This window comes from Gallus gallus, chromosome 17 (genome assembly GCF_016699485.2).
Source record: "Gallus gallus isolate bGalGal1 chromosome 17, bGalGal1.mat.broiler.GRCg7b, whole genome shotgun sequence".
In the NCBI taxonomy this organism is placed as follows: Eukaryota; Metazoa; Chordata; class Aves; order Galliformes; family Phasianidae; genus Gallus; species Gallus gallus.
The window spans coordinates 7682779-7700665 of NC_052548.1; the positions used below are offsets into that span (position 1 = coordinate 7682779).

At 51.3% G+C, this 17887-nt stretch overlaps 1 protein-coding gene across 4 annotated transcripts in view; it reads right to left on the reverse strand.

Annotated features, from left to right (window-relative positions):
• The window catches only part of VAV2 (vav guanine nucleotide exchange factor 2), a 100370-nt gene that overhangs the window by 28392 nt on the left and 54091 nt on the right, over nucleotides 1–17887 (reverse strand). For all 4 annotated transcript variants that reach the window (NM_204142.2, XM_046901616.1, XM_046901615.1 and 1 more), the window contains exons 3-4: nucleotides 9932–9990; nucleotides 106–174 (exon numbers count right to left, since the gene is read on the reverse strand). In NM_204142.2, coding sequence (NP_989473.2) covers nucleotides 106–174; nucleotides 9932–9990 — 128 coding nt within the window. The remainder of the gene's footprint in view (nucleotides 1–105; nucleotides 175–9931; nucleotides 9991–17887) is intronic.

The following is a 17887-nucleotide window of genomic DNA, read 5'->3' on the forward strand; positions in this document are numbered from 1 at the left end:
TCCAGGCCCCACTGTCAGACTTTGTCAGACTTTATCAGCCTTTGCTGGAATTAAATTGCAGCTTATCCCATTGCGTGCCCTCCCCCTGCAAAGGTGGGGACTCACTCAGCCAACTCCTCCAGGCTCCGGTACACATCGTCATCATTCTCTGTGGTCTCCTCTGAAGGGAATGGCCTGCAAAGGAAATGGGAAATGCTTTACTGGTGCTCCTGAACCCCACTGAACTCAGCCTGGCCTGGAACATCACGCCAGACAGGGCTGCTTCCAGAGCAAAATATACACTGCAACCACATTTGTTTCTATTGTGGCATCAGGACATCGTCTTGGCTGCTCTCTGGGCAGTGCTGGCACGGCAGGACAAGGAGCAGGTGGTGAGGGGGGGTCACTGTGGGGCACCAGCTGAGCACCGCAGTGAGGAGCTGCACTGCCCAGCAGCATCCCAGGCCCTGCACAGACAGCCTGCAAGGAAATCAATCTGCATCCGGCAAGTCTTCAGAGAATCACAGAGGTTGGAAAAATATATATGAGATCGTCAGGTCCAATCCCAACCCATCCCCATGATGCCCACTGACCATGTCCCCAAGTGCTGCATATATGCGTGCCCTGAACACCTACAGGGATGGTGATGGCCTTGTGGGGATGGAGGAAACTTTAGAAAAGCATCACCAGCAGTGAGTCCCACCAGGACCAGGACGAGGGTCCTTACAAAAGCAGGGCTCCCTCGTATTAGCAACAGTGCAACAGCTGAAAGAGGCTAAAACCTTGGGGGGATAGAGAAAGGGCTCCAGAAGGGCAAAAGGAAAGGGGGGGGGGAAGTAGATTAAAAAGAGAAAGGGAGAGGAGTGGGGAAGAAAGCAAGAATTCCTTGGCTCGTTCTGAAGCAATAATCAAGTAACGTGCTATGGAGATGAAAAATCCTGCTTTAATTAAAAGCAATGTATTATTGCTGGCACGGGGCCCTGGCTCTATGGGGCTGGATGCACCTTGTGACATCGGCTGCATGCGAACCTCCAGCTGCCCCCACGTGCGCCCTTCTCCTGTGCCCTCCCACCTTCCATTCCACCATAGATCACCTCTCCTGAAAGATTTAATACACAGCTTGGCCAGCCCCTGAATTCTCTGGGTGGGGATCCAGTCTCTACCATGGATTTGCCTTGCCTTGGTCAGCGAGCTATCTCCAACCAGGCACAGGTGCCAGAGGCAAGGATGGGGGAGAGCGATGGGGCTGAGAGATGGGGCTGTGCCATTTGGGGTCACCCCCATGCCCCAACCCTCAGCACCAACTGCAGCACCCACACAGCCCGGGGGGAGAGGAGAAAGCAGAGGTGACCTCAGCTCAAGCACCTTTGGTTAAAGCAAAAACAAGAATCCACCGTGAGGCACGACCTACTTTCTTCTAAATGCATGTTTTGCTTTCCATCCCTATTTCCTTCCCCAGCGCTCACCACGGCAGAATGAAAGTTAAAGAGCTATGAAGAATATTAAAATCACAGACCCATAAATCTGGGCTGGAGGCGTAACCGGGTGCTGTGATAAAACCCCCTCATGTAAGGCAACGGAGGCAGCAAAGAGAAAAACATTCCTTAATGAGAGTTTCTGGGTGACAGCAGCTTTGCAAGGAGCCCTCACCTTGAGCATGGGCAGCACAGCGGAGTGAACGTCAGGGCAGGAGAAGAATTAATAACCCGAATCTCTGCAATGTAATGGCTAGATGGGGATGCTCAGAATGCAATTAGGAGGTCACAGCGAGGGGAGGATTCCTAAATGAACCATCTAAAATTCAGAGCTGAAGGATGGCCATTTGGAGGATGCCGTGGGTTTGCACTTTGCTCTCCCCAGCTGCCCGTGCAAAAGCCACACGTGGTTCCAGTGATGCTCCCCCTGTCTGTACCACGGCAGCAGAGCAGTCATCTCACCACTGCTCCTCACCTTTCCCCCAAAACAGGGGAATAGGACCAGCTGCCCCTCCGCAGCCTGCAGCACCAGGCACCCACCTAGGGACATCTCATTGGCTTCAGGCAGCTCTTGCCCACCTGCTCTTGACCACCAGGCCCAACGTGCAACAGCACAATTTAACCTAGCCCTGCTCATTAGGGCTGCTATTTAAAGTCTCTCCCTATTTTTAGCTTATGTTGCTTTATATATTCATACATCCTCCAGCCATGAGCTCCCAAGAGCTGCCAAGCTATCCATGACCAGTCCGAGTGCTGCTATTTAACAAGAAGATAATAAAACAGCCAAAACCTTGGAAATGAAGCCCAGAGAGCTTGTGATTCCCTACCAAATCCTTACAGACCTCAGGGTGTGTTACTCTCCGTCAGCAGTACTAATTGCAATAGCTGGAAATGCCCAACAGTAATGAATAAAATACTTTGAGACCACTGAAAGCCAACAGTTTTGCAGAGTTCCCAAACTGATTAGGTTTGTTTGAAAACAAATCTCTCATTTAGAACCATTATTTAAGCACTTTGTTTTTCAATCCATCACCGAAGAACACCTGCTGAGCCATTTATACCTCGTGAATGAAGAGCAAAAACCCCAACAACACCAAACGCTGATGGAAAAGGCTCTTAAAGCCCATATCCCTCCCAGAGCAGAGCTCTTACAGACGGAGCCCACTGCATCCAACAGCATCATTTCCAGAGATCAAAGAAGAAAACACAAGGCGGATCGATGGGATGTGTTTGAGAGCCTGAAAGGGACGTTAAGACAAAGCGATTTGTCAGGGAGTTCAGCTTGATGGCAAGAACCAGCACAGCTGATCAGCGCTGACACCCACTGCAGAGCATCCCTGTGATCTTACAAAGCATTCCAGCTGTATTCTGGGATGGGGAGCTCACACACACACGCACACCACGGAGCACCCTGGAAGTGCAAGGGAAGGCAGGAGGAGCAGCCCATGGGTGGAGAGCACTCCTGGGTGTTAACCAGTGAATACTTCAGGAGGCACCTCATGCACAAAGCTCTCAGAACTGCTCGGGTCCATCCCACACCACATCCTCACCCCCGGTTCCACTGCACAGCCCTGGCCATAGGGAAAGCACAGCTCAGGGCTCTGCCTGCCCGCTCCCTCCTCTGAATTATTTAAGGAGAATGAGGTAGGCTGCAGCTCTCCAACAGCAATAAGCAGGAAGATTTATTTATGAACATATCTCAGCATCTGGGTGCCTTGTCCTAGCAACTGAAGCCAGCTGTTCGCCTCTGGATGCCATCACAGAGGGTCAGGGATGGGGCAGCTTTACGTAGATGATCTTATACACTAGCATCTTAGCTTCAAATCCATATATGAGAGCAGGATGAACCCAGCACGACTGATCCTCTGTTTTCCCTCTCTCCCCATTCTGATTCCTGGAGGACAACACCAGCCCGGTGGCAGGGTGGCAAAGTCCCACTCACAGCCCTCCCCAGGGACCCCATGGGCAGAGCTGTGAGGCCACGTGCATCCTTAGCAAACACCCATGGGAGGTGGCCCAGCACCCACCAGGAGCTGAATGCCAGCACGTTAACCTAGCCCACTTCCCCATGTCCAACCATAGCACTTCAATGCTTTAAAAAGGGTGTGTGACACCCGTGAAACCTGAGCTGCTCCCATCTGCTGTCCCTTCTGCAAGGGATTTCAGAATAAATGGGAAGGGACAGAGCCTGAAGCTGCTGCAAATGGGATTCTCCAGCTCTGCTGGGATGGATGGGGCTGTGCTGAGTGCTTCTGGCTCAGGATGTGGCAGAAAAACAACTTCATGGCAGGGTATCTACAACCAGCAAGGAGTCCAGGAGTTGGACTCAATACTCCTTATGGGTCCTTATGGATCCTTATGGGACTTGGGATATCCTATGAACCATAATTATGCCTTGCAGTAACTCACAACCCCATGTCTGGATGTACAGATCCCCCAATGAGCCCTTTTGGAAGAAAACATCACAGCAAGTCAGAAATCCTATAGAAGCCCATGACTGCACCAAGGTTTTAGACTTCAGGCTTTCAGCATTAGTTTCAGTGTTAAGTTGGCAGCTGGCCTCGGCTCCTCGAATTTTGGCCAAGTCTGACCCGTGGGACCCACTGGCATGTCTGTGCACCATCTGCCATTTGCTTGAAGGATGGGTTGTGAGTAGAGCCTTCATCCCAAACACATCCACCTGCACCCATGTACCCTTCCAGGGAACAAAACTAGAAGTGCTCAGACCTCATCTGTAGGATCCCAGCAGCACCCCTTTCCTTACTAACATTTGGTCATCAGCTGACACCTAAATGGATACCCCCAAGTTAATGTAGGGACCTAAGCACGAGTGCAGCTCTGCTCCGGAGCTCTGGGATGAGCGCTGGTCGCACCATCACCCCTCCTACAGATGGCAGTGTGTGCTACGGGTCCTCCCCTGGGGAACAGCCAGTCACTGAATCACTGAATCATTCAGGTTGGAAAAGACCTCTAAGACCTCCAAGCCCAACCCCAACCCATCTTACTGCGCCCACTGACACGTCCCTCAGTGCCACCTCTCCACAGCTCTGCAACACCTCCAGGGATGGTGATTCCACCACCACCTCCCAGGTCCCTGACCACAGGTCAGCCCCAGCACCGTGGGTCACTCTTTGGCCCTGGGCTCCGACACCCCTCAGGCTGACGCACAGCATAACATTACATCAGCACAGCACTCGTGGGGCCATCCAAAGAAAACCATGTGGCTTTGCAAGACGCTTGCGTGCAACTGGAAACGCACCCATCCAACGTGGACTTCGGTGGGGTTGGAGGGATGAAACCAGCATTACTCAGAGCTGCACCGAGATGGTGAGAGCTGACTGTGTGACCCAAATTTCCCCAGCACTGCTCCCAGCCCATCCCTGGGCACATCCCTGAGCTTCGGTTCCCATCTGTGAAATGGGATCAAACCCAGGGAGTGATTTTGGGGAAGTGCTGCGAGGCAGCTGAGGAGCACGCTATTAGAGCCTGTTAATAAAGCAGGGCGGAATCAATTCTCCCTGCAGAACAAGGCACATCGGAGCATACCAAAAGCTGCTGAATTTAATTAAAATCATGCTATTGTGTTACATTACTCATCCCTGGAAAGAACAGCCCCGTGCCGTGCCAAATTTTAGACACGTCTCCTGAAAAAAATTATGATTCGCTGTTATTTGTGGTCTGGAACTTGCAAAAAAATTCTCCCAAGATTAATTCTGATAGAAATCCAGTGGGGAAGCAGCAAGCCTCATCGTCAGATAACGCAGAGATGATGATTCTGCAGGAGGTTTGAGCTGCCAGCACTCGGCACAGCCCTCTGCGCAGTGCCCACGGGTTATCTGCACGCCCTGGGTTATCTTTAGCTCCAATCTGAACCAAATACTTCTGGAGGCTATGAGACAAGAAAATAACAGCTCGGATAATTTGATGTTTCAACACATTATCGCTTTTTTGGCTTTGAATTCTCACGTAGCAGTGCTTTGCTCTAGAAAGCAGCGTGACTTCTTCGTCACTTCAGCTCCACTTTGACAATGACAGATGGATGAAATCAAAAGGGGAATCCAGAAACACCCTTCCCATAGGGAAAATAGAATACTCTGCAGGCTAACAGTGCAAGGTGTCTCAGCGTGGCATGGGCACAGGAGTGGTGCAGTCCCCGTCCCTGGAGGTCTCCTGGGACCATGGAGATGTGGCACTGAAGGATGAGGCCAGTGGGCATGGTGGGGTGAATTGGGGTTTTTAGGGGTTTTCTCCTATTTTAATGATTCCATGGGGCAGGGAGCCTGATGGTGGCACAGCCCCCAGTGGCAAAGGAGCTGTGACATGGCAGCATGCCCCCAGTTTGGCTGCAAAGCAGAGCTGTGCGCTTCAGGACTGCACCTTCCTTACACAGAGCTGCTGGTGGGGAGGGGGCGAGGGGAGCTGCCTTTGCTTTGATTAGCAGATGCTTATGGGATGACCTCAGCATCCCCCTGACCTACAAAGCGTCCGAGCAGCAAAACATCTCAATAACATTTTTCAGACTCTTTTTGGAGCAAGAGTGTGTGGATACATGCTTGCCAAAATAAACGTGCTGGAAGCGTTTTTAGCCAAGGATCCTGCTTATCACCAAAGGAAGAAGCTTTGGTCACTCCTGACGCAGCTCTGCGGGTGTCACAGGGAGCCATCCCCAATCGACCCCCATGACTGTAAGCCCTGTGCTCAAACCTCTGCAGCTTCGTGCTGGTGAGGACATGGGGGCAGCAAGGCAGCCATGCACCAGGAGCTCAGGATGGTTTCTGACAGCTCAGGTAATGCAGACACGTGTTCCAGAGCTGCACCCCAGCCCCAGGAGCAGAAGCAACCCTATGCATTTTCCAGGCACGGGTCCCTTACACAGCTTTCTAAACCTGTTTTATAGCAGCACTTGAAGTGTGTACAATGGATACACAACAGCAGTAAAAAACATAATGGGTAGAGTGCAATTACAGCCAGTGCACCGGCAATGAATAAAACAGTCCTTGTAAAAGCAGCCTTGCAGAAGAGCTCCTGCAACCACCTCCTCACTGCCGGAAGACACTCAGGCCCCAATCGTTAGCGACTTTAATTGCTCACATTTTCACACCCGGGCGGATCCGCTCCTGCACTGAGCATCCATCCCCAGGGGCGGGGGGCCCACAGCCCAGCCACCACCAGCACAAAGCACCGCACCTGTCTGACATACATGCCTTCATCCCCCATCCCCAGGGGACCCCCGGCACCCGTGCAGAGCACACCACCATCCTCTTCCCCCCTCCTCATCCTCCCCAGATGCAGCCGCAGAGCAGAGCACAGCAGCACACAGACAAACGCAACGGCCCTTCCTCCTCCTCCCCATTTGCAAACGTTATAAAACCTGCTTTATGAACTGCAGTGCCTTCTGAAGAAAGTCACTTAAAGGTTCGGTTCATATATAAAGGACTCACTCAGATTAAGGACCTCGGTAAAAGGCCTTTGAACACGCTGACTCCTTCCCGTTCTCAGATGGCTTCACTGCGTGCATTAAAAATGCATGCAGGCAGCAGGAGCCAATATTCCTTCGCCTCCCGCTTTGCTTGCAGAACTCTGCTTCCAGGAAAAACACATCTTGGGGAGATGACAAAACATTGCCCCCTGCTCGTGCTGAGCCCGGGGAGCTCGCCAGCACCACGTGTGGGACGGCCTGGGTGCTCCTGGGCAGTGGGAACAACTGGGCTGCAGCAGAAAGGCTGAGAGAAAGGTTGTTAGAAGCAAATTTATGGGGAGCTGCGGCAAGAAGTTCTGCTGTCTTCCCGAGAGTTTGCTCATGAAAACGTGAAAAGGCAACAAACACACGCTCACAGGGGAACCTCTGCACAGTATCCCTCCAAGAATGCACCATTCCTGTCTGCTACAAAGTCCTCACACCGAACGTGGAAGCATTCAGTGCCAGCCACCGTAAGAAACAGGGTAATAGACTCCACGGGCTGCAAGACAGGTCTGAAGTGGAAGCTCTGGGGGCTCCAGACCTGGAGCAAAGCCTCCTTGATCAGCGCCAGCCTCGGGTAGGCGAGGAGCGTGGAGGTAACCTCCTCCTGGGTCTGCTGACTGTCATCCAGACGGATGGAGAAGAGGATGAGACACAAAAATGATAATACAAATCTCCTCCTCAGCCGATGGGCGATGCCTCAAGAGGATGTGCTGTTCCTCGTCCCCACGTGCAGCCTTATAAAACCACACATGGATGAAAACAGTGGGAAAAGGGCACTGCTGCATCACTGCAGAATCCGTGTTCCCAAACGAGATCAAACGTTGCGCACCCACCTCTCTCCAGCGCACCTCTCTATCCAAGAAATCAACCTTATTTCCTCTGATTCCCTTCAAAGAGTGAAAAGGGGCCTTCCAGAGAACTTCAGGAGGAAGCAGCTGAGGCCAGAGCAGAGCAGGAGATGAGCAGCACAGCCTGCAGCCGCACCGCGGTGCTCAGCCCCGTACCCTGCACACAACGCACCGCAGTCCGCATTGCTGCCTGCACCTCGGAAGCAGCACTTTGTCATCCCCACGTTGCTACCCTGATGGCTATCTGATCTACTCTGCGAAACAGGGTTTTCTCTGGCCAGCTTCATGAATCCAGATATTATTAGACAGAATGACTCTTATTTTCTTTTTTTTTTCACTGAATAGCACAGAAGATTGATTTTTATTTTCCTACCCTGCATGCCATGAAATCTATTTAAGGGGAAGTGATAAGGCTGGGGATTTATTTCATTCTTAGCTTACGCAATCCTGAATTCCTGCCCCTAAAATACTGATCCACGTCCACGCTGCAGGGCTGAAGACCACACAGTCCATACACCACCCTAATTGCACTGGATTTGCCACGTCCTTTGAGCACCGTGCCTAAGCCAACGAGATTTTTCCCATTTATTCCAATGGCAGCGTGTCCCCAAGGCTGGGGACCTGGTGGGCAGTCCCTCCGGGGGCTGGAGCTGCTGCTGCTTCTCACAGATCAACTTAATTCATCTGCGATTAGCTCATCATTGGGGCTTCTAAGAAATCATCTCATCTCAGAAGGGAAAAAGCCCGCAGCAGTAGGCAGAAGGAGGGCTCTCACACTGCAGGGATGGGGTGATGGGAAGGGAACAGCCCAGCCCAGTGGGGGATTTTCATGTGACTGCGTTTTCTGTTCTGACAATAGAACAGAGGAGCAGGGTTAATTCGCAGGGAAAACAGAGTTATATGCAAAGCCCCACTAAGCCCTGTGCTATTCTTGAGTAATTACGGCACCAGAGGCTTCTGAGATAAGCGACCCGGAGCAGGGACTGTAAATGCTGTAAAGATGAATGAGAGACATCAGCGCGTTCACAACAGACACATCACAGCCCTCACACTGCCCTGCCCTGCAGTCAGGGCCGTCCCTAACAGCAAACAGCCCCCAACTCACAGCCTGCCTCTATTCCTCAACCTCTGCTCCCCCACTCCGGGTGGGATCTGTCGGATTTGTGCTTAACAGATGGGAAGACTCTGAGTTTGTTTTACACGTGAAAAGCTGTTCCCCCTCAGGCGATATCAGCAGAGGGAAAGTAACACGTGATGCTAAGGAAATAAACTCCAGTGGGGAAAAGCGTGGGGTGGGGTGGTTGGATGGGCTGGGAGCAAAAGGGGGGGGGGGGGGGGGGGGGGGGGGAGGTAAGGACTGGATGGCCCCACATCTGGCTATCTGCTGCTGCAGAGTGATGCTGTGCTACACCCTAAGCAGAACAGCAGCATGACGAGGTCTGTGGTAAGAGCAAGTGTTCTACACAGCGAGGGGTGGGGAGGGAAAAAAAAAAAAAACACTGATAAAAGTAAATATAAAGAAGGAGGAAAGGTTCACGAGGCTGAGAACTCTTCCCAGTTAGATCTCTCCCTAATGAGAAGATGTTTCCAGATTTGTAACATAAACGCACACCAACAAGAAAATCGATGGCAATCAATTTGCCGCGGACGGAAGGGAGATGCAGGTCATGGCTCTGCTCAGCAGGGCTCTCTGCTTTTTGGAACTCCTCCTCCTCGCCTCCCCCCACGAGCAGCCCCAGCAGCGGGGCAGCTCTGCCTGCAGCACTGATCAGCCCCGCTGCACACACACGGAGCTCAGGTGCCTTTCCCAAAGGCAGGAAGGCATTGCCCAGCTGCAGGGCGCTGGGAGCCCACTCGGTCTGCAAGGCAGCAGGTCCTGAGCAAAGCCTCCATGGAAAGGAGCTGCACCCCACCCTGCTCCTTCCCCAGCTCTGATTCATGGCTTCTCCACTTGTTATTTTTGTAAGCCACTCCTGAGCAGCTGGCAAGGTGCTTTTACAAGTACCCTGCCTATGTCCCAACGGCATCCTCGGTGTCTGCTTAACACTGATTTATCCCAGTCCTGGTAACGTTTCCAGGGAGCCTGGTGTGATTAAACACTACTATCAGTCTGTGCAGGGAGAGGTAGAAACAATATTTAAGGCATTGTATCAAAAGGATCTTACCTAATTCCTTTGGTTTGAGCAATACTGTGGAAGGAGAGCCTGGATACTGCAGAGATCACCTGGAAGTGAGAAAAAAGAATCCTTATTGAAGATAGAGGACAGTTCGGTGAACACCTTCTGCTCCCAAAGCCACCCAGTGGTGGATGTGCTGTGGTTGGGTGGGCACCATCGCAGCCAACACCGCCTCTGCTTTTACCTCTGAGCACAAAAGACATCCAGCCTTCAGCTATACAGATACCATGCAACAGCGTCGCCCCAGGAAACCCCATCCTGCAGCTCATACAATAGATTCACAGAGTCATTAAAGTTGGCAAAGACCTCTAAGGTCATCCAGTCCAATTATCAACCCATCTCCACCATGCCACATCTGCTCCAGTAGGGTTTATGAAACACAGAGTACCACTGGAAAAATATATGTGCTACTTCGTATTTTATTTCCAAAGACTGGCAGCTCCTTCTCTCTCTTTCCGCTGAGATGATGATGTTATTGAGGCCAACCTTCCAACGCTGAAAGACTTTGACTGCTTGCACTCCCATAACAGTGCACCTCCAGCCTGCCAGGGATGAGTGCAGTCCGTTGCCTTCTTCTGGCAGAAAGCAACCAGAATGGCTTCAACATGAAATATTTCCATTGGCATTGCCACCAAGGACAGTAAGGCCACGAGCTGGTTCTGGGAACTCACTTTTATTTGATGTAAGCTCCTGTTTTAATTGCTATGCAGGATTTTAAGTGAAGAAAAACAAAGAATGGTTTTAGTCATGCACAGATCTGGTTTACCACGTCTTACCCTTGCTCCTATTCACCATTTATCAAAGCCAGAATGAAAAGACAAACCTATTGTTTCTGGAATGGTTTCCTGCCCGCTGGAATGAACAGAGACGTGTGACTGGGATGCAGATAAAGGGCTGCAGGAGGGGTCCCTGCTGCCCCCCGCCCCACAGCTCCCCATTGGGCAAAAGACCCATTGGGTTGGGACCACCAGGATCTGTCCAGTGCTCCATAGTGCTCCGAGGGGACCTCCTGGCTTTTCACAAAGGAGATGCCACACGTTGGCCTTTCCCAGCTGACTTTCATTGGAGAACTGAGATGCTGAATTATGCAACAAGGCAAATGAGCCTGTGAATGTCAAAGCTTGGCCAATTAGGGATCATTGAGGGCCATCCAGCACTGAAAGGAGCTGCAGAGCAAGAGGGGATTCTACTCTCACCTCAGAGCCTTTACTGTCCACTATGAAACACTTCTAACAGGGCATTAACAAAGCGTCCTTATTATTTCTTATTTTAATAAGATGTTACCCCTGACAGTTCCCTCTAATCAAGAGGGCACGGATAAGGATTTTTTTTTAATTAGACAAAACATCACTTTGCTGTGGCTATCAAGAGCCTATTGTGGCCTATTTCTCACTCTTTGGAGATGGTTTGGATAGCAACCACAGCACCATCCCTGTTGGCCTGGCTTTTACAGCGATGCCCTGGAGCCACTGATGGCGGACGGTGAACACTGAGCAACTAGAAGAGAAAGCATAAAGTTCCTCACTTTACTGCAATACAACAAAAAAAGGAGCACAGGCAAAAGCTGATCACTTCTGGAAAAGGTGTTCCAGCCACGTGCCCTGCTGGCAGCAAGCTGCAGGCACCAGCTGGTGAGATTCCCACCTCTGCTTTGTCAAGCACTGAATCAGCTACCATCCCCTAACAGGTCTCAATCCCCAAATTGTCAGCAACACTGAAGACCTCAGTGCCCATTTTACCAAACCCCTCTGCACCCTCTAACATCACCAGTTTGGGAGAGGAGGTGGAACTGAGCCCGTTGGTGCCTTTGGGCTCAGTGGGGCAGCTCAGAAGCACTGCACTGTGCCTGCAGAGCATGAGCAGTCCCAGGGAAGTCCCAGTCTCTGCTGCAGTCTATTATTAGACTTGCACAGCACAAAAATCAGTGCGTGATTCAGACAGCTACACTGAGGGTTTGACTTGCAGGGAAACATAAGAGAAAAGCACACTCTTCTCTACACCCATGCTTCTTGCTTTGTTCTTTCATGAAAAGCCCCGGTCTCCGAGCATCCCTGCACATCAAAGCCCGGCACCTGGCTCCAGCAATGAGCTCAGGTACTAAGCAGAGCGACCCACTTTCCAAGAGGGATTGGGCACAGAGAGAGCTTCCACGAAGCCCGGCAGCTGCAAGAACACGGCTGAGGAGAGCTGGGTCGGCAGCAGGGAGGGCTCTCTCAGTTCAGCTCCTGCAGGTTGGAGTGGGGAGCACAGCTCCAGCAGCCCCAAGCACAGTTTGAGGAGAAGTAATCCTCTCAGTTTCAACAGGATTAAACAACGTTCTTAAAAGTAAGTAAATCCTGAATTGTTTGCTCAACTGCGTCTCATTTTTCCCATTAAGGAGCTTCTTATTTGCTGAGAAACACTCTAATACTTCCTGCCCCTCCTGGCTATCATGTTCTATGAGGCGAGGCAGGAACTGCTCCATTACACATCCATGCAGCAGTTGGCACGAGGGGTCTGTGATCTCAACTGAGGCTTAGCTGCTCCTAGGACACATCAGCACAGCTAATACAGATACGACACTAAGTGGAATTACACTTCACTGTAACGCTCACCTCCCCTTTCTTTCAAGGCAGCCTAGAAGTGCAGCAGCCTTGCTTCCCAGCATACCCAAGAAATGGTTCTCCATCAGTTCCCTGATGACTGATGGTCACTGTTCCGTAAGTTCAGAGCTTCTGGGAATCTCCCCCAACACCCATTGCTCAACAGCTGAGAGCTGAGGCTGCAGCATCCCGGATCCCCAAGGAATTGCTTCCAAAGGTGCAGACCCCTTGGATTGCTCTCAGAGGTGCTATGAGGTTTCCTCAATGGGTTGGGCAGCGCTGGGTGCTCCAGTGAACACCTGAGCCCAGGACTTGGGGGGAGAGGGTTTGCAGAGTCATTTGTACGCACTGCTTGGGAAAAGCACGCCTGTACGTGCACGTTTGTCTTCTGGGAGGAGCTGTGAGCTTAAATATGGCCTTTTGCAGATTCTTCATCCATTTCTCAGTGCTGCTTCCTCCAAGAAAACTGTACTCAGTGCACACACGTAGGCTGACGAGGAGACACCCAATGGAGCTGCAGAGCGGATGCACCCACGGGCTGCTCCCAAAGCTGACCTGGAAGGGCTGGCTGGGAAATTCCCGCTGGTTTCACCGCTCGGGGCGAGGACGCTCTTTGCATTCCTGACGTTCCAGTTCCCTTTGTGCTTTCTGCCACGAGCTAAATCAAACAGCCTCGTTGCTCCTTTCCCTATGGTATGCCGTGTGGCACAAGGTCATTGCTGTGACCCAGCACGAGCGGTGGGGGAGGAGAGCCATGCACGCCCCAGCAGATGCACCGAGGTTCTACACTTCTGAAACAAAACCAAGTTGCAAACTGGGATTTTAAACATATTGGTCACTTTGCAGTGACTTTGCAATGAATCCTGGCTGAGCAAGAAAACAGAATTTCTGACAGCAAAAAAAACCCAAACCCAACCAACAACAGAACCTTCACACCACAAGAAACCCACTAATCTTCATCTTCCTTACTGACAATGCTTTCTTTTAGGAATTTTGGATTTTAAAATAAACTACAACAAAAATAAATAAATCATCATGCACAGCACTCTTCTGTTTCCTTCAGCATTGTTTATTTCCAGCAGTACCACTGTGCATCTAGGAAACTAAAATAAACTCTCTCATTATTTGCAAAAACAAACTGAGCCAGCTGGGCTGGAGCACGCTTTGCATAGGGAAGCTCCCAGCCTTGCTGTGCCCAGAGCTGGCTGCAGGGCCTGTGTCTTGTGCTGAGCCCTGGCCAGGTCCTGTGCATCCAGAACGACCCAGAGTTTGCTACTGAGCAAACCAGCAGCTCTGCACAGCATCCATAAGCTTGGGCAGAGAGCTTGGTGATGCCACACCTGCACAGATAGTTCTCAGGGGGAAGGTAAGATCAAAGCCTGAAATCATAGAGGTTGATTTTGGGGTTGGTTGGTATCTAAACTCATGAAGGGCAATGAGGGCCAAGGTGCACGTGTCCAGATGGCTCCAGTTTGCAGGGGATGAGCAGGAACCACAGCCAAGGCAGGACAGTGGCAAACCAAAGTGTCAGAGCAATGCTATCCATCACCTGCTTTTTGCATGAGCCTCTCTCACCACTAACACCTTGGTAACCCAGTGCCAAGCCCTGCAGAGCTGCTTGTCACCAGTGCAGCCAAGCTGTGGAGCGTATGAGCCAGCCTAAAACGCACAGAACATAACCTGCTTACTGCGGATCCATCATCCATGCTGTGTGTGCTATTGCATAATGCCTGCAAGGCCCTGCAGCACGTGCACAGCAAGCACAGCCAACATCAAACCTACAGCTGACGTGCAGCCACGTCCCCAGACACTGCGCAGCTGAGGCTGCTGCCTCCTGAGCATCCCACAGCTGTTGCAGGGAATTCCTTAAACCAACGAGGATGCGCTGGCTTTGCTGAAATATCTCACTCCTATTTGAGACTGGTATGAAATCTTTGCCCTTGCCTTGGCAAATGGGTCAGGATTGAAAAGTACCTCAGGGATGCGAGTTTAGTTGGAGTGGTCCTGTGTGGAGCCAGGAGTTGGGCGTGATGATCCTTCTGGGTCCCTTCCAACTTGGGGTATCCTATGATTCTATTTCACTGGATTCCTCTGCGTTAATTCCCAACACCACCAGTGGATTACACTGCATGTGGTTTCTCACATTTCAAGTGAATTCAAGAGGTGCCCAGGCAATAGCAGCAATAAGCTTTGATTCACTTGCCAGGGATGCAAATGCCATGAGCCTCATGGGTCCAGACTGCTGGTTGGGCGTCCAGTCTGCAAACTGGAGGCAGAAAGATCAGGTAAAAGCTGGATTTTGCTTCTAATATTCAGCAAGGAAGGCTGGACACGCATCACTCCTTCTTTTGCTGAAGGGATTCTTGGCCATAGGAGGAGCAAAGGGTTAAGATAATCTGAAATGAGCATCTGACACAGATTGTCCCCAAGACCTCTTAGCCACAGCCCAGAGCGCCCGTGTCAGGCTGCATTATGGTCACAGTGACAAACGATTACACCTCTCAAGATAATGAGGTTAAGCCCTCTAACAAGAGCACACTGTCAGAGATGCGCCTTCCAGAAGAGAGCATCTTTACCCAAACCAAAAACTCCTCTGAGAAAGCACGGAGGGCACGCACCAAAGGCTGGGGTCAGTTCACCTCACCCCCAGGCCTTCGAGAGGGGGAAAGGAGCAGTGTGGCTGCAGGAGGACCTGCAGAACCCAACGGTGCCGGAATGCTTCCCTTTGGCACCCCAACCTGTGGTCCCGACCCGTGGGCTCTGCAGCTCCGGAGCACCATGCATGAAGGCCATTAGTGGTGATGGGCTGCACGGAGCTCTGCTGCCATCATGCCATATTTGCCTGGCTGCTCCTTTTTAAAAAGGGTTATTAAACCCAGCTCTATGCTGCATTAAACCCATGATTTGGCCGCATTAAGTGCTGGGGATGCAAACACGCCTTCACTGAAGGCACTGGCAAAGCTGATTTGCAGTGGGAACAGCTCTTGTGTCATTTCAACACCCTTATTTTGAGCAATCTGGGGCCAGCATATTTTCTGCTATTATTCAGTCTTGCAACAGTGGGCAGCAATTGCAAAAACAGCAATATCCCCTGACAGGGAGGAGAGAAGGGTAATCAGGTGGACTTAGAGCTAATGGCACTGTACCACATCATCATAAACTTGTCAGACATCCGCACACATCCTCTCCCACATTTAAGGCACCAATCTGTCTTTCCCTGTCACAAAGCATCGGATGGAACACATCCAGCTGTAACTCAGTGCCTCATCCCTGAGCACTGAGTGCCATGAGGAGGCATCTGAGCTCCTCAGTTCCTTCTGCAACACGGATGTCCCCATCCCATAGCCAGGACCAACACGGAGCAGGTCCCTCACCTCCCTGAGACCAAAGGAGGTCTCAAAGTAGAGACCAAAGAGGTCAAGAGCAAGGCAGCCTGATACAGAGGAGCCTTACTATGAGTGGAGCTGTGCCTGGACGCACCACGCAGCTCCCACACTGCTCCCAGCCACAGAAATTAATGCCCTGAAACCAACGCTGCTTTCTTTATGCTGGCAAGTTCCTCTAACACAACAGCAATAAATACTTATTCTGCTGCTTAATGGCCTCTCCTCTCCGACACAGATGCTGAGTCTCTGTCTCATCCAGTTACTTCTGCTATCACTATCTGATAGTCTGGCAGTGAGTGAAGCGAGGAGCGAGCTTTGATGGGACTTTAAAAGACTGGGGGAAAATAAATGCAAGCACTTGAGGAAGGGAGCTAACACCAAAGCCACTGGACACTGAGGCTGTACCTCCAGAGTGGGAATACAGGAGATTTCCTACTGGGAATGGGTGGAACAATACCCATAGCAGCACATTATGGGCATCCCAGCACTGCTGGGAGCTCTCATGCACATCAATGTGACCCCAATGCCGAGTGCTCAGAGGAAGGCCCTGAAATTAATTACACAGCCACCTGACAGCATCTCCACCACTTTTACCTGGCTGAGTCTGACCCCATCGATTTGCACAGAACTTGCAAGTGATCACAAATGAGACAGCTGTTAAACGTAAGCATGAGAGAAGAAGCAAATTGAAAAGTCTTGATATCTCAAAAAATATCGATGGGAAAAGCTTGTTATCACCCCCAAGTGCTGACCTGGGGATGAGTCATTAGGATGTGTCCCAGCTGTGGGGTGTAAGGTAGCAGCAGCCACTCTCACATTTCCGCATGATATGGAACAGCATTAATTAAACAGGAAGCTGAACTACCTTAGTCCTGGTATGCAGCAGTGCATGGGGACAGCTGTGTCACCTCCCCTAGCTGCTGCCCAGCACCACGAGCCCTCGCTTCCCAAGTGATCCCATTGCGCCACCCACCATACACATCGCCTTTGGGATCCAGGAAGCCCCAGCCACGTTCTGCTTTTCTTAGAGCAATAACGGGATAAATCTGGGCAATGGGAGCCAGAGGGAAGGAGAAATGAAAGGTGTAGATGTGATTTCAGCATCCTCCTCCCAGCTGCCCAGAGACAAGGAGGGCTCCCAGAGATGCCTGAGCACGAGGCAGCCTGAGATGCAGGGCTGCTTCCCCGGAGCCCAAGCACACTGCTAAACTGCCTCTAAGAAAAACACAGAGGGTTCATTTGCATTGCTTTGTAATAGTTAGAAAAGCGGGCTATAAAAGTACATCCTGCGGGAAACAAAGCTAATGAAGCCAGGGAACCATGCTCTCCTGGAAATGAGAAGGGAGAAAGAAAAACCCAAATGGCTGAGGCAGGAGCTCGGTTGAGTTTCCTGGAGCTGCTGCCAAGGTAATGCCCAGCTTCGTGCCTGGCCAAGCCGGCTCCTTCCCTCTGCCCCAATTAGCAATGCAGCAGATCTGTAATTAACCTGGAAGGATGCCGAGCGCTCAGCACGGGATGGAGCAGCAGCATGCTGGGTGATAGGCACAGGCTGACCCCAAAAGCAAGGAAAAGGCAATCAATCAGCCTTTAAAATAGGTAAAGAATCGCTGGCCGTGTTTGTAGGGCTGGGCATGGAGAACGGACAGCCCTTCCCTCTCCAAATCCAAAGGAGCTGCCTCAGGATGCCCCTGCCCTGCATGGCTGCAGGCCTATGATGCTCTGCAAGGAGTTAATAGCTGCATTTCCACCCCGCTTCCCTCTCTCTTTGAGAAGAAGGGACAAACAGGTGGGAAGCTTTTGAAAGATTCAGCTCAAGCACGGGAGGAGGTGGAACAGTGCCCTGTTGGCTCCACAGGTCTGGACGCTGCGCAAACCAGCAGAGGTCCTGCTGAAAGCACTCACACCTGCTGGGCACTTCGCCTTTCGTGCCTAAAGAGCAAGAACACAGAAGGAAGGAAAAAAGCCTTGGATGCTAA